The sequence below is a fragment of the Mustelus asterias genome, chromosome 14, assembly GCF_964213995.1.
Source record: "Mustelus asterias chromosome 14, sMusAst1.hap1.1, whole genome shotgun sequence".
NCBI classification, from domain to species: domain Eukaryota; kingdom Metazoa; phylum Chordata; class Chondrichthyes; order Carcharhiniformes; family Triakidae; genus Mustelus; species Mustelus asterias.
This window is the reverse complement of record NC_135814.1, coordinates 106949301-106966856: the sequence shown is the minus strand read 5'-3', so window position 1 is coordinate 106966856 and position 17556 is coordinate 106949301. Positions and strand designations below refer to the sequence as shown.

Sequence of the window (17556 nt, the reverse complement as noted above, 5' to 3'; positions counted from 1 at the left end):
CTCGCCAAGTGCACTCTATGGAAGACAAGTCGTGATTCACGCCGTTCTGCTGTCACACCGTGAATGGATTTACTGACAGGAGTGATGATTCAGGCAGAGACTCCTGATAATGATCTGTTAACAAATGCAAGTGATGTTCCCATGTTGAATGCTGGGAAACATGCCCATCACTGATCTGGTGGGGTGGGAATTAATCGCATCACACATTTGCGTCGATGTAAAATGAAATTTGGCTGCTCTTGTGATATTTTCCATTCTCTTCACCAAACCAGCCCAATGTGATCAGGAGCAGGAGATCACAGCCAAGGATTCACATTTCATCCACTAAGGCCCACGACTGCATCTTAACTTCATCTCTCCCACGTGTAGAGATGGACTTGTTAACTCTTTCACATTATAGGTTGTCCCCATTCATTGAAGATGGGCTGTTTCCTACACACTCTAAGATATCACGCTATTATTCAAGGAACAATAGGGTGTCCTCTACATGCCTTGGACAGCATTCCTCCTACAACTAACACCAAAGAAAATTTAAAACTGACAAGTGGGAAACTTGCTATGCATAGATTAGTTTTTCATGTTTGTCTAAATTATGAAATTTTTCATAGACCGACACTGGTCATTCTGGGTAGGAAGTGTACCTGTGACCGAGTCAGGAGTTAAAACAGCTCAGTCTCCATACTTTACCAACAGCTGAGTCTCCAACTAAATCGGTTAACCCATCTGGAATTAAAATTGGAGTCAAGGTCCCAGCTGTAACTGTAACTTACTGAAAACCCCATTGGCTAACTGAGGTAGACGTTGGCAGGGAAATCCCTAACACACTGAGTCCACTAGGAGGATGTTCAATACAATATTTAACAATAAAAAAGCATTTGTGAACATTACAATTCAACATATTAAAGTTTCATAACTTCCTATACAGTGCAGGTGTTTGTTGCATTTGATTCAGCTGTAATAGTTTGACCAGGGATAATGAAGTACCTATTTCCATCACAGCAAGAATACCATGCATCAGTGCCAGGACTGCAAAGAAGTTGCAGAAATTACCTTTTTGCTGTTTAATGATGCTATGAGGGGGAAGATGGTCAAAGAGCAGTAACGTTACTGGATTAGCTATCCAGAGGCCCAGATTAACACTCTGGGGGCATTGCCGCTGGTTACATTAAAATATAAGGCTAGCTTAAATCACGAAAACAGAAAACGCTGGAGAAACTCAACAGGTCTGACAGCATCTGTGGACAGAGAATAGAACCAACATTTTGAGTATCCAGACTCGAAACATTGGCCCTATTCTCTTTCTGCTGTCAGACTTGGTGAGTTTCTCCAGCATTTTCTGTTTTTGTTTCAGCTTCCAGCATCCGCAGTATTTTGCCTTTAAGCTAGTTTAAGTGATGGTGACTGTGACAGCTCTAATCAATTGTTATAAAAACTCTTCTGGTTAATTAATGTGCTAAATCTGTCATCCTTACTGAGTCTGGTCTACACGTGACTCCAGACCCATGATGATGTGGTTGACTACCACGCCCGCTCTCCCACCACCCCCCATCCCAAAACCGAGAGAGCTTATCAAACTGTTCAGTTCAAGGGCAATTAGGGACGGGTAACAAACCTCACCAGCACCGTTCACATCCCAGAAAATATTTTTTCAAAAATGAAATGCAGTGATGTTAACTGCATCAGAATGCTTTGTAAAACCGTGATTGCTTTGCTCCAGTTTGACGCTGTTACAATGAGAATAACGTGGCTCTTTATGACTTTCTCCCTCCCAGCACAGAAAACCAATTCTCTGTGTAAATAAAAATATCAACTAAGTGGAAGCAGGAACAATGCTCTTATCCTTCATGCCTCAATGAGTAAAAGCGGCTCCGAGAAAGTATTTTGTATTGTGTGTATTGTTGCAATGTGTTTTTTCTTACAACCCTGGTGCTACCAAAAACAAAGCAGCGCTTCCAGTATGAAATGTGATGGCTCTGGCTCACACAAGCTGGTGTTGAGAGCGAGCACACAGTTTTACTGCGTTCATTCCTGCTGCTGGTGGTGGTTATCAGGGAAGCCATTCAATCAAGCATTGCCTGATATACATGAAATCAAACTGAGATAAGAGCTTTCCATCACATGGCATTATGAGTTACATAGATGCATTATACAAATGGAATGTAACTCAGCGATATCAGGGCAAGACAACCTGAACCTTCTATTTTATTCAGCTCGGCTAAGTCTCTCAACATCTTTAAATTACCAGGTTGATAAGACAGCAGCAATCTGTCATGTACCACTCCGAACGTAAATCAAGCTAAACATTCATCTGGTACTAGGAGATGATTTCTCCATCCATTCGCTCTGAGTGCTACATTGAAATAAGACGTATGTGTGTGTTATTAGAGTGCAGCATACTCTACTGGTCCTGCTGTGCTGCCACTAGGAGCTCATCTCAATGATATATTATTATTGCTATTTACATGATGATTGGTCAATTCATTTCCCAGCTGATTTCTCTCAGGATTGTTTTTTCTAGTTAGCTTAACGCTTGTCTTTCTCAAGATTCAAGACCAATATGTTTTTCCATGAAGGATTCTTAACTAAAGCCCATTCACAGACATTTATTCATAAATGACAAGGCTGTGGGGCCATTTTAACCTACATACCTGACAGAAACTGGGCGGACGGATACTCAAAAACCAAACTTTTTTTGCCCATCCCTAGTTGCCTTTGACAAGGTGGTGGTGAGCTGCCTCCCTGAGCAATTGATATAACTGGGTTGCTTGCTGAGCCATTTCAGAGGGCAGTTGAGAGCCAACCGCATTGTTGTGGTTCTGGAGTTACATGTAGGCCGGACCAGGTAAGGACGGCAGATTTCAAAGAGTAATAGAATCCCTACAATACAGAAGGAGGTGATTCAGCCCATCAAGTCTGCACCGACCACCCAGGCCCTATTCCCCTAACCCCACACATTTACTCTGCTAATCCCCCTGACATGAGGGTCAATTTATCATGGCCAATCAACCTAATCCGTACAACTTTGGACTGCTGCATGGACAAGTTGGGCCGAAGGGCCTGTTTCCATGCTGTAAACCTCTATGACTCATGGACAATTCTCACCAAATCTTCCTACCCTGTTGTGACAAAGTTATTGATTGAGAAAAATCTTGATCACAAAGTTAACATCAAAGCAGCAGTTATGATATGAAGGGCAGGTTGGACGTTTAAACATGCAGATGGAACGAGTAAAGTGCTGAGTTTTATAGCAATGAGCTAAAGTCACAAAGAAAAGTGCAGACTCTCCTACCTCCACTGGAAACTACCATCCAGCGGGCTTCCTTTAACACATTTTATCATCAGCTTTTCTATATCCTCACTTCTAAAAATATTTGCATGGGAAGAACATTTTAATGATAAACTATCTGTAAAACCATGCAGCACATTAGTGCAGGCTGGCTATACACATCGCTTTATCACTTGCAGAGATCAGTGTTGCTGCGAATTCTGCTGTCATAACCTTAGAACAGCTTCCCAAACCTTTCACGGAAATGGCAGCTCCCTAAGGGTTAAAGCAGCTGTTGTATAAAGTAAAAACATACAGGATGAGATTCTTCCAATGAGTGGAAAATGAAATCACTTTAACTCCAAGGCCAGCCTTCTTGGGATTGCTCCTTTGCTTGAGCTGTTTTTCAGGATCTTTCAGAACAGACAGCTATTGACATGCAATTTCTACTACGTCACTATGAATCTTTTCTGAGTATTCATTCAAACAGTCTTTATCAGCATTACTCAGCTCATTCCTCGCTGAATCTCTGTACAAAATTAAATGTCATTGAAAGGAAAAAAAAACGAGAAATAAAGTTTTACGATGACCACAGAGTCCAATAACTTTCAAAAGGTATTGGAATTTTTAGTGGCCAACTGAAAGAATTGCATGACAAGATTTCAAATCTAACATGTTTACTGTAACAAACAAGCTAAAAACATCAATTAAACACTCTTTTGTAGGCAACTTAGATTCTAAACAACATAAAATAAATTTCCTGTTTAACTTTAGCATGACCACAGATCTCCCGCTTCTGGCTATAGTTTACACTGAGCCTTTAGCCATCATTCTCCAGGAACCAGAACAAAGCTATTTTCATCTCCCGATGACTTGCTTCCTTTTTCCTTTCTCAGCTCTAATCCCAGAACTGACTTTCACTGTGAGGGTTACACAGAGATTCCTCCCCTTTAGAACAGGCTAGACAAAACCTTTCAGCCTCCTCTAAATACTCAAAAACTCAGTCTCTTCAATCCTAGTGCGAGCTCCAATCCACCTTGCGTGCAATGAAGAGGAGGATCAGTATTTTCTCTGATTCAGATTCAGGACTAGTTGCCTTTATCTCCTTACTTTCTGCCTTGCAGACTGACTGATTTCTGAGAGGTTCACTGATATCTAGTTAATTAGATAGACCTCTAACTAGATCCCTAACTCCACTCTATCTGTGAATTAAACAGACTGCAGATCACACAACCATTTATAAAATCTGACATTCCTAACACCTCCCTCTGAGAATCAAGACGACCAGGCTACCCACAGTGAGTATAACTGCTCCTACCATTGTCTACTCGTGTGAGCATCTTCTCAGCAAGTCTCTTGACCTGGGCCCCACTCGTCCCCATGGCAAACAAGCCACCCATCTTTTTGTTGGGAAGAAGTTGAAGCTTATCACAGGACCCCCTTCACCACACCATTTTACCTCAAACAAAGTCCCAATATATAAAAATTTTATAAACTTTGTATTTGTATCAAAGTAGCATATCCTAACAGAAAGGATAGCCTTTGGAACTAAGAAGGTGTTAAAAAAAAGACTGCAATTGAGAAGAATCAAGAATGGGATATAAATAGCAGTTTTCAGGTTGCACTTACCTGAAAACGATGACTTCCTCTGTGCCTTCCTGCCTTCTCTTATACTGCTGAAGGCAAACACTGCAGTGTTCCTGTTTGGGGTTCAATCCCCGACTAACAGCCCCACGCAGGTTGCAGAGTGACCAATGGAGGTCATGGTTCAGGAGGTTGGTTGTGGTCTCCAGCAGTGTCTGGAAAAACAAGAGAAAAAGAGAGCAATCTGTTACTGAAAAACCCAATCGATCTCTCCAACTTCCCCTCTGCCAATGCCTTCACCTCCTTCAATCACAAATTTGAATTATTGATGAGATATAATTTGGGATCTTAAGGATGATTGTACAGTGAGGGTAATACTTTGCTTAATCTGGGTCAGTAATGCCTTAATAACACATTTTGCAATTAAGCGATTGCTAGAGTTACCTCCTGCTCAATCTGGCCGCTCATCTCTTTCAGCTGATTGGATCACATGACGGCTTAAGTAGATTTTTCTCAAACTGAAAACTGTAGTGCAGGAAAACAATATAAATATACATTCTACCGGGGGCAAGTTTAATCGATCCTGCATAGCTTCCAATATCTTTTGACAAGGAGTGTGTTATTAAGCTAAATTTTATTGTTAATGCAAGTACCCAAAATGGCTAAACAAAGAACAAAGAACAAAGAACAAAGAACAATACAGCACAGGAACAGGCCCTTCGGCCCTCCAAGCCCGCGCCGCTCCCCGGTCCAGGATTGAATCCTGAATCCAGGATCCCCGCCCAATTTTCCAGCCTATCTACATACCAATATCCTATCCACCGAGCTGTCCCTCACAGCTACGATGCTTTGTTCATTACAACCTATTAACTTACCCCCACCCCCCCATTCCAGACCATGTGATCTCCAGGGAGAGGCGAAAACCCAGAGTGAAAAACCCCAGGGCCAATATGGGGAAAAAAAAATCTGGGAAATTCCTCTCCGACCCCCTGAGGCGATCAAAACGAGTCCAGGAGATCACAATGGCCCCGATCGGAAAATGCTTCCCAACCCGAGTCATTTCCACTTCCACGAACACCATATGAATCCCCTGCCCCCGAGACAGGTTCCCAACTATCCGCAGTCTCACTCTGTACTGGCACCAGCAAGATGATCGTAGAATGAAGCCTTGAAACGAGAAACCAGGAACAATTAGCCCGCGCCGCTCCCTGGTCCAAACTAGATCACTCTTTTGTATCCCTCCATTCCCACTCCGTTCATATAGCTGTCTAGATAAGTCTTAAACGTTCCCAGTGTGTCCGCCTCCACCACCTTGCCCGGCAACACATTCCAGGCCCCCACGACCCTCTGTGTGAAATATGTCCTTCTGATATCTGTGTTAAACCTCCCCCCCTTCACCTTGAACCTATGACCCCTCGTGAACGTCACCACCGACCCGGGGAAAAGCTTCCCACCGTTCACCCTATCTATGCCTTTCATAATTTTATACACCTCTATTAAGTCTCCCCTCATCCTCCGTCTTTCCAAGGAGAACAACCCCAGTTTCCCCAATCTCTCCTCATAACCAAGCCCCTCCATACCAGGCAACATCCTGGTAAACCTCCTCTGTACTCTCTCCAAAGCCTCCACGTCCTTCTGGTAGTGTGGCGACCAGAACTGGACGCAGTATTCCAAATGCGGCCGAACCAACGTTCTATACATCTGCAACATCAGACCCCAACTTTTATACTCTATGCCCCGTCCTATAAAGGCAAGCATGCCATATGCCTTCTTCACCACCTTCTCCACCTGTGACGTCACCTTCAAAGATCTGTGGACTTGCACACCCAGGTCCCTCTGCGTCTCTACACCCTTTATGGTTCTTCCATTTATCGTGTAGCTCCTCCCTACATTATTCCCACCAAAATGCATCACTTCGCATTTATCAGGATTGAACTCCATCTGCCATTTCCTTGCCCAAATTTCCAGCCTATCTATATCCTTCTGTAGCCTCTGACAATGTTCCTCACTATCTGCAAGTCCTGCCAGTTTTGTGTCGTCCGCAAACTTACTGATCACCCCAGTTACTCCTTCTTCCAGATCATTTATATAAATCACAAACAGCAGAGGTCCCAATACAGAGCCCTGCGGTACACCACTAGTCACAGGCCTCCAGCCGGAAAAAGACCCTTCCACTACCACCCTCTGTCTTCTATGACCAAGCCAGTTCTCCACCCATCTAGCCACCTCCCCCTTTATCCCATGGGATCCAACCTTTTTCACTAGCCTACCATGAGGGACTTTGTCAAACGCTTTACTAAAGTCCATATAGACAACATCCACGGCCCTTCCTTCGTCAACCATTTTGGTCACTTCTTCAAAAAACACCACCAGGTATTGCTTAATGCATACAATTCTGCCACCCACATAGAAGTGGAATGTTTTATTACTGCCAGGCCCCTACAAAGGAACCTAAATAATGAATGCTGGTTGACAATAGGATTTGAATTCACGATTAGAATCACTGAATTGCAGCTAAGAGACCAGACAACAATTGTGTTGTACATGTATTGTTGTTGGGTTTCACATTATTATGAATTACAAATAATATACAATGTTATTTTAATATCAAACAGCAAAATCTTCCACAGTGAATAGAAATCCTTCTACAACAATAAATGAGTGCTCTCTTTTCCAGAAGTTAATCCCACACACGTGGTCACTTTCCCAGATAACTGAGCTGCAATTTCCAAACTCAACACAAAAGCAAAATTTTGCAGATGTTGCAAATCTGAAATAAAAAGATGAAGTGCTGGAAATGCTCAGCAGGTCGGGCAGCATCTGTGTAGGGAGAACCGGAGTGGACATTTCAGGTTGATGCCCCTTTATCAGACTCAATGTTCAGGTCGCGGGTGCAAACATTTGACCTCACCCAACATTTAAGCATGTCCCCTGGTCCTTCTTAACCTGTTCGATTGAAACTTGTTCCTTCATCTGGATCTATGCGATTCAGTTACTGGTGGATTGAGCCAATGCAGGGACAGTTACTTTGTTTGGGAAAGTTTAGAACAAAATCTGATATGAGTTGACAATCGCATTGAGAAAATCCCTGTGAGAAATAGAAGAATGACACGAAGCGTGTCCGAGTTATTCTTTTGTGCTTTAGCTTAAGATAAGTTGTGGCTGAGCTAAAGGAGATATTCTCTGCATTAAATCTGTTCTGTCATCGACACAAGAATGCTTTGTGTTGGCACTCAAAGTTAAAACTCGCTAATTACCCAGGAGTGCTGTCCCTTACCCGGCAAACATCTATTCATCAAAATATAATTTTTTTATAAAAATGAGAATGAATAAAGCTATGAGTTGGCAATGACAGTTTGTGGCTCAATGGAGAAGCAATGAGGCAATCTGTGGTTTCCCTGAGACAGCACCAACTCGAATAGATGTTCACAAACGAGCACATCAGTACAATGTAAAAGGAAATATAGAACTCAGTGCTCTGATTTCCATACACCATTCCCCTTGGTGTTTCCATCCAGATTGGGAGATATTAAACAAGGAAAATAGAAAGGTGGAATACAAACGTGTGCAACTTGATGAGGACACAGTATGGCATAACAACTGAAACTGGATTCAATTGATTGCGAGGCCAGTGCTACTTACTCTTTGCGACTCCTTTCTCCCATTCTCCTACGCCCGCGGTTTAGACATGTCTCTTTCCAGCACTCACAGGCATCAGAGGATACAAAGGATAATCTATCTCACACATAGAAACTAGGAGCAGAAAGAGGCCATTCGGCCCTTCGAGCCTGCTCCACCATTCATTTTCATCATGCTTGATCATCAAATTCAATATCTAGATCTCCCCATATCCCTTGATCCCAAGAGCTATAATCTAATTCCTTCTTGAAATCACTCATTTTGGCCTCAACTACTTTGTGGTGAGGAATTCCACAGATTCGCCACTCTAGCGGTGAAGAAATTTCTCCTCACCTTAGCCACAGACTAAGAATGTAGATTAATTTAAACAAAGGGAGGTGATGGCCTAGTGGTATTATCGCTAGACTATTAATCCAGAATCTCAGTTAATGCTCTGGGGAGCTGGGTTTGAATCCCACCACGGCAGGATTATTTTATTTTCAATAAAAAAAAATCTGGAATTAAGAATCTACTGATGACCGTGAAATCATTGTCAATTGTCAGAAAAACCCATCTGGTTCACGAATGTTCATTTGAGAAGGAAATCTGCCATCCTTACCTGGTCTGGCCTACATGTGACTCCAGAGCCACAACGGCTCTCAACGGCCCTCTGAACAAAGGCAACTAGGGATGGGCAATAAATGCTGATGTGGAGATGTGGGGGAGCACTTCAGCAGTCGCGGGCATTCAGCCTTGGATCTTCAGGTAAGCGTTCTCCAAGGCGGCCTTCACAACACACGACAGCGCAGAGTCGCTGAGCAGAAACTGATAGCCAAGTTCCGCACACATGAGGACGGCCTAAACCGGGATGTTGGATTTATGTCACATTATCAGTAACCCCCACAGCTTGCCTCCTGGGCTTGCAGAATCTCACTAGGTGTTCTGTCTGGAGACAATACACATCTCTTTAACCTGTGTTTAATGCTCCCTCCACCCACATTGTCTGTACCTTTAAGACCTGGCTGGCTTTAGGGATTCGCATTCTAATCAGTATTCTGTAATTTGATGTTGTGTCTCTGTGCCCTGTTTGAGAGCACATTTCCACTCCATCTGACGAAGGAGCAGCGCTCCGAAAGCTTATGGTATTTGTTACCAAATAAACCTGTTGGACTTTAACCTGGTGTTGTGAGACTTCTTACAATAAATGCTGGCCAGCCAGCGACACCCAGGTCCCACAAATGAGAAATAAATGTTGCTATAATGATTCCTAGGAAATAGTAATGAAGCAAACAGCAATTTGAAATTGATTCCCTTTGTCCAAAACTGGCACAGGTTACTAGAGTAGCATTTTTAATCCAGCATCAAAAGATTTAATTCATTACAAAACAGCCGGTATGGGAATTAGGCAGTGTATCAACATTTACAATGGAGATTCAGTACTCAGAGGGTTAAGCAAGAAGCTCAGCAGAGCTTTAACACAAAATGAGCAGAGCGACTGTTGCAAATTAACAACACGCAGCCAATTAGGATTAACAGCCACAATGCTTAATGAAATGGAAATAGCAATATAACTGATTCCTTTTTATATTAGCAAGTGGGATTTCAGAACCTTGGAATATGGAAAACACTTTGCACAAAAAACAGAACACAAAAGACTCTTACTGATTTAGAAATGTCAGGATGCACACGTGATTGAAAGGTGATTGATTATTGATTTACCTTTAAAGGGGATTATTAAACAAGTGTTTCTGGTTCTGAATCTCTCCCCGATCTTGGGATTGCAAAATGAAAACTAAAATGAGGCTTGGGCATTTTCGATGGATTTCTATCTTGAAATGAGTGTCAGAGTGCACTGCAATGACGGTACAGTAACTTCTTGTCACACCCTCAGGGGAATTGTGCTTTATTCAGACTGTCTCCTTACACATGCTGTACATTTCCATTCCATCGGGAAGAGAGTGTAACTGCTGAAATACATTACAGCAGTTTTTGAAAATGCAGACAACATTCAAAGTCTGTTTAAAAATTTATCTCGCTGATGCACACTTTAGTAAAGAAATTCAACTTCTTTTTAAGTGGATGACAATTTTGGAAAAATCTTTGGTGTGTGTAAGTCATACCCTTTACATTCTTGCATTCCTTCAAATCCAGCGACAAAGAGCAGACACCAGCAGCACAGGCACTCCAGTCGCGCATCATTGAAAAACAGATGGCTGCTGTTGAAAAATCTAATCTGTTTACAGGAGAGATTGAGTAAGAGTTTTTGTTCGAAATTAATTCTGATGCACCTGCAGGTCACAGCAATTTTATCTTCACTACAATGCAATGGATCAAATTAACACTTAAAACATTACTGCATTTTAATAATCTGTTTCAGCTGAGGCGATGAGTTGTGATAAAGGATGTTCGCTGTTTATAATGTTGTGCAGATCTATGAATGAAAAAGCCTCACACTCCCAACATGCTGCAAGTAGGTCAGCACATTTGCATATTTCAAAATGCCTTTCTCATTTCCTTTATTTGCTTTTATAATCACAGAATCTCAGAAACATACAGCACAGGAGACCATTGAACCCATCACTGCCTGTGCTGACTCCTTGAAAGAACAGTAATGCCAAATCCTACATCCCTACTCTTTGCCCATGTCCCGGCGAAATTCCTCATCAAGTAACCATCCAACTCTCTCTTCAAATTACTCATGGACCCAAAATTGACCTGGATGGAAACCGATAGCCAAATATCCTCCAGTCTAAAAAGCAGTCATCCATCCCTGTCGTCTTTGAGCCGATTTATATCCATACCATCATTTTTCCTCAATTCCATGAATTTCTATTTTCTTAATCAGCCTCCTGTGTGGCACTTCATTAAATGTCTTCGGAATGTCCATAAATACAACATCTACTGCATCAACTTGATCAATTTTCTGTGTTATCTCATCAACGAATCCAATCAAGTCAGTCAGACATGGCATCCTTCCACAAATCCATGCTCTCTCCCCATGCTTTTCCAAACAAAAGATTATTTGGTCCTTGGCAATGGCTCCCAATAACACCCCCGCCACTGATGCTAAGCTGACTGTTTTGGTTTCCTGTTTTATTACTCACCCATTTCTTGAATGAAGATATACTGTTAGAAAACCTCTGGTCCTTTGGCAATACTCCTGTATCCAATGAGGGCGGAAAGATTGTGACCAATGCCTTTGTCATTTCTATTTTTGCTTCTTTCAGCAACCTGGGATGTATTCCATTTGGACCATATAACTTACTAAACTTTCAAAAATGATCTGTCTCCATGTTACTACTTGGCAAATAATGTCCCTCTCCTTTTTTAGTGTGATCTTCTCAACATCTGCTTCCTTGCAAAGACTGATGAAGAGTTATTATTTGGCCGTGCGGTCCTCTGCCTTTACATGAAGGCTTAGCTTTGGGTCCCTTATGGTCCATTTAGTTAACCCTGTGCATTTTTTAAAGTTTATAAATTGTTTTGGGGTTCAATCTAGTGCTGATTTCCAATTTTTTATTGTTGCTTCCTTTGCCTCCTGTTTCAACTTTCTGAAATCCCTCCCGTACTTTTCTTCATCTTTCTGGTTAATAATTGAATCTTGTTCCTGACAGTTGCCCCTATAGCCTCATTGTTTGATGTTTTATTTCTCTTTCACATCCTTCATCGGACGTTCTATCTACTCTTCAATAGAATACGTCTATATTATATAATAGAATATCCCTCAATGTCAACAAAACGAAGGAGATACTCATTGACTTCAGGAAGCATAGTGGGGAACGTGCCCTTGTCGACATCAATGGGGATGAAGTATAAATGGTCGAGTGCTTCAGGTTTTTAGGTGTCCAGATCACCAACAACCTGTCCTGGTCCCCCCATGCTGACACTATATTTAAGAAAGCCCACCAACACCTCTACTTTCTCAGAAGACTAAGGAAATTTGGCATGTCAGCTACGACTCTCACCAACTTTTGTGACAAAAACGGTTGACGAAGGAAGGGCCGTGGATGTCGTCTATATGGATTTCAGTAAGGCATTTGACAAAGTCCCACATGGCAGGTTGGTTAAGAAGGTTAAGGCTCATGGGATACAAGGAGAAGTGGCTAGATGGGTGGAGAACTGGCTTGGCCATAGGCCTTCGTTGTCCAGTACTTCCCCGGAGCGGAGAAACTACGGCATCTCCTCCGGAGCCTTCAACATGTCATTGATGAAGACGAACATCTCGCCAAGGCCATCCCCACACCCCCACTTCTTGCCTTCAAACAACCGCACAACCTCAAACAGACCATTGTCCGCAGCAAACTACCCAGCCTTCAGGAGAACAGTGACCATGACACCACACAACCCTGCCACAGCAACCTCTGCAAGACGTGCCAGACCATCGACACAGATGCCATCATCTCACGTGAGAACACCATCCACCAGGTACACGGTACATACTCTTGCAATTCGGCCAACGTTGTCTACCTGATACGCTGCAAGAAAGGATGTCCCGAGGCATGGTACATTGGGGAAACTATGCAGATGCTGCGACAACGGATGAATGAACACCGCTCGACAATCACCAGGCAAGACTGTTCTCTTCCTGTTGGGGAGCACTTCAGCGGTTACAGGCATTCGGCCTCTGATATTCGGGTAAGCGTTCTCCAAGGCGGCCTTCATGACACACGACAGCGCAGAGTCGCTGAGCAGAAACTGATAGCCAAGTTCCTCACACACGAGGACGGCCTCAACCGGGATATTGGGTTCATGTCACACTATTTGTAACCCCCACAGTTGCCTAGAACTGCAGAGTTTCACTGGCTGTCTTGTCTGGAGACAATACACATCTTTTTAGCCTGTCTTGATGCTCTCTCCACTCACATTGTTTTGTTTCTTAAAGACTTGATTAGTTGTAAGTATTCGCATCCCAACCATTATTCATGTAAATTGAGTTTGTGTCTTTATATGCTCTGTTTGTGAACAGAATTCCCACTCACCTGAAGAAGGGGCTTAGAGCTCCGAAAGCTTGTGTGGCTTTTGCTACCAAATAAACCTGTTGGACTTTAACCTGGTGTTGTTAAACTTCTTACTGTGTTGGCCATAGGAGACAGAGGGTAGCGGTCGAAGGGTCTTTTGCCGGCTGGAGGTCTGTGACCAGTGGTGTTCCTCAGGGCTCTGTACTGGGACCTCTGCTATTTGTGATATATATATATATAAATGATTTGGAAGAAGGTGTAACTGGTGTTATCAGCAAGTTTGCAGATGACACCAAGATGGCTGGACTTGCGGATAGCGATGAGCATTGTCGGGCAATACAGCAGGATATAGATAGACTGGAAAATTGGGCGGAGAGGTGGCAGATGGAATTTAATCCAGATAAATGCGAAGTGATGCATTTTGGAAGAAATAATGTAGGGAGGAGTTATACAATAAATGGCAGAGCCATCAAGAGTATAGAAACACAGAGGGACCTAGGTGTGCAAGTCCACAAATCCTTGAAGGTGGCAACACAGGTGGAGAAGGTGGTGAAGAAGGCATATGGTATGCTTGCCTTTATAGAATGGGGTATAGAGTATAAAAGCTGGAGTCTGATGATGCAGCTGTATAGAACGCTGGTTAGGCCACATTTGGAGTACTGCGTCCAGTTCTGGTCGCCGCACTACCAGGAGGACGTGGAGGCGTTAGAGAGAGTGCAGAGAAGGTTTACCAGGATGTTGCCTGGTATGGAGGGTCTCAGCTATGAGGAGCGATTGGGTAAACTGGGCTTGTTCTCCCTGGAAAGACGGAGAATGAGGGGAGATCTAATAGAGGTGTACAAGATTATGAAGGGGATAGATAGGGTGAACGGTGGGAAGCTTTTTCCCAGATCAGAAGTGACGATCACGAGGGGTCATGGGCTCAAGGTGAGAGGGGCGAAGTATAACTCAGATATTAGAGGGATGTTTTTTACACAGAGGGTGGTGGGGGCCTGGAATGCGCTGCCAAGTAGGGTGGTGGAGGCAGACACGCTGACATCGTTTATGGCTTACCTGGATAGTCACATGAGCAGCCTGGGAATGGAGGGATACAAACGATTGGTCTAGTTGGACTAAGGTGTGGCACAGGCTTGGAGGGCCGAAGGGCCTGTTTCCTGTGCTGTACTGTTCTTTGTTCTTGTACAGATGCACCATAGAAAGCATTCTTTCTGATTGTATCACACCTTGGTATGGCTCCTGCTCTGCCCAAGACCACAAGAAACTACAAAGGGTTGTGAATGTAGCCCAGTACATCAGGCAAACCAGCCTGCCATCCACTGACTTCACCTATACTTCCGCTGCCTCGGAAAAGCAGCCAGCATAATTAAGGACCCCCACGCACCCTGGATATTCTCTCTTTCACCTCCTTCCGTCAGGAAAATGATACAAAAGTCTGAGGTCACGTATCAACTGACTCAATAACAGTTCCTTCCCTGCTGCCATCAGACTTTTGAATGGACCAACCTTAAATTAAGTTGATCTTTCTCTACACCCTAGCTATGACTGTAGCACTACATTCTGCACTTTCTCCTTTCCTTCTCTATGAATGGTATGCTTTGTCTGTATAACATGCAAGAAACAATACTTTTCACTGTATACTAATACATGTGACAATAATAAATCAAATCAAAATCAAATCACATCAAATCTCTAGTTTATACCGGAACTGTCACTTTCCCGAATGCTTCCATTATTGCTTTACTCTGCAATCACCCTTTCCAATCACCCTTTCCAATCGGCCTTTCTGGATCCCTTCTTCAATAATAGAAATTAGTTCTTTTGGAATTGAGCATTTTTGCCTTTAATATTTTCTGGCCATAATTATGCAAAATTGAATTATATTGCTGTCGCTGTTAGCCAACATCTTGCATTAATTTGAGCTTCATTGTGTCAAAATCTCTTGAGGCGTTTCATACCCTCTGAAATGAAATTGTTATATTACCATTTTAGTTCATTCCAGGAGCAGAACAAGATACAATGTTGGTGATTAAGTGGACTTAACAGAAGACGTTGTCTACCAAATTACATTTATTGAACTAAATGATGTCCCAACTTGTTCAATGATCAAGACTTCCTCAAGATGACTCCTATTGTTCAAGATACCAATTTGGAAACAGCCAATTTGAGGACATTATGGTGGCAAAATGGAAGTGACAGACCTAAATTTGTAATGTTGGTTTGCAGATTGAAACTATTTCAACACTTTCCTATTGGCAGTTTGGTTGCCTAGATGTTCAGTGTTTGTCATCAGATGAATCACATTAACAAAGCACATCATACGGAATGCAATCTAAATCCTCATAAATTAATTTGATTAGTAAATTTGACTATTACTTTCTGTCCAAATGCTAAAAATTCATTTACAAGTCGTATATCTAATGAATATAAACCGTGCTTTTCAACATTACAGGTAAAAGTGGAGACACACATCAGTGTACAATATCCAAGTAGAACAAGGATTAGTTTTTGGTTGAAATTAGTCATCTGAAAAGTAATTAAAGATTCAATTGACTAAGTGTCAATAAATCAATAAAGGTAAACACGCTGAATTGACTCAGTGGCAGGAAGCAGAGGTGGTTGGATGTTTTTCAGGTTGGATGCCAGTTTAATTCAGAAAGTTTATACCAATAAGGTAGGTAGCAAAAATAACATCTTATAGTTTTTTTTTCCTAATATGACCATTCTGACCCCTACATGAAGTGAGAATTGAACCACAAAAATAATTGGCCTGAATCATCATCTTAAATGAGTTTTTTCATGACTTGCTGGAAGAGTATAAATTATATAAACACACAATTGCAAATTTCAGGTCTGCTATAGGTATTCTCTAGGTTCAGCACTGCAGCTCACCCTGCAAGTACTCCCAAGCATTTTATTATTCAGACGCATAATGCCATAAATCTAATCATGCAACGATATAACCGGAGGAGATGTAATATCACAAAACCTTTGCTTTCTGAACTAGATACTATGGATCAATTTGGAATTTCCAGCATATATCGGGTAGGTTGTGAATCAGATTTAGTGATCTGATCTTCTTTACATTCAACAGGCTGTCCATAGCTCACAGGGCTGCATGGTGGCACAATGAGGCACTCAGGTCACTGTCTGTGCGGAGTCCGCACGTTCTCCCCTTGTCAGTGTGTGCTCCCTCTGGGTGCTCCAGTTTCCCCTCACAGTCCAAAGATGTGCAGGATGGTGGATTGGCCATGCTAAATTATCCCTTATGCCAAAGGTTAGGGGGGAATTAGTGGGGTCATAGTGATAAGGCATGGGTGGGATGCTGTGTCAGAGTCAGTGCAAACTTGTTGGGCTGATTGTCGGGATTACAGTGATTGGGAAGAGGAGAAATGACATCAGCCTCCAACCAGAATCACAGAATTGTTATGGTCCAGGAGGCTATTTGGCCCATCATGTCGGTACTGGCTCTCCAAATGAGCATCATGACTTAGTTCCATTACCCTGCCTTCCCGCCCCACCACCAACTGCCCCCCCTCCACCACCCCCCCCCCCCCCGCACATTGTTCCTATTCAAATAATCATCTAATGCTCTCTTGAATGCCTCGATTGAATCTGCCTCCACCACACTTCCAGGTAGCTCATTCCAAACCCCAACCACTCACTGGGTGAAAGTTTTTTCTCACATTACATTTGCTCCTTTTGCAAATGACCTTAAATCTGTGTCCTCTCGTTCTCGATCCTTTAACGAGTGGGAACAGTTTCTTCCTATCTACTCCGTCCAGCCCCTGCATGATTTTGAACTTCTCTATCAAATTTCCTTTTAGCCTTCTTCTCTCCAAGGAGAACAGTTCCAACCTCTCCAATCTATCCTCATAACTGAAGCTTCTCAAATCTGGAACCATTCTTGTAAACCTCTTCTCACTCTCTCCAATTGGTTCACACCCTTCCTATAGTGAGGTCTATCTAGTTTCTTGTATAAATTCAGCATAACCTCTTTCCTCTTGTATTCTCTGCCCCTCTTAATAAGCTCAGAATACTATGGCCAGAATGTTGCTGTCCCACCCGCCATGGGAATCGGAGTGGGTAAGAGGCAGACCATGGAAAGGTCTGTTGACCTCGGGTGGGATTTTA

At 42.7% G+C, this 17556-nt stretch overlaps 1 protein-coding gene across 6 annotated transcripts in view; it reads right to left on the bottom strand.

Moving 5' to 3' along the window:
• vps8 (VPS8 subunit of CORVET complex) overlaps positions 1–17556 on the bottom strand; it is a 651220-nt gene that overhangs the window by 271851 nt on the left and 361813 nt on the right. For all 6 annotated transcript variants that reach the window (XM_078229111.1, XM_078229112.1, XM_078229107.1 and 3 more), the window contains one exon: positions 4895–5064. In XM_078229111.1, the coding sequence (XP_078085237.1) occupies positions 4895–5064 (170 nt within the window). The remainder of the gene's footprint in view (positions 1–4894; positions 5065–17556) is intronic.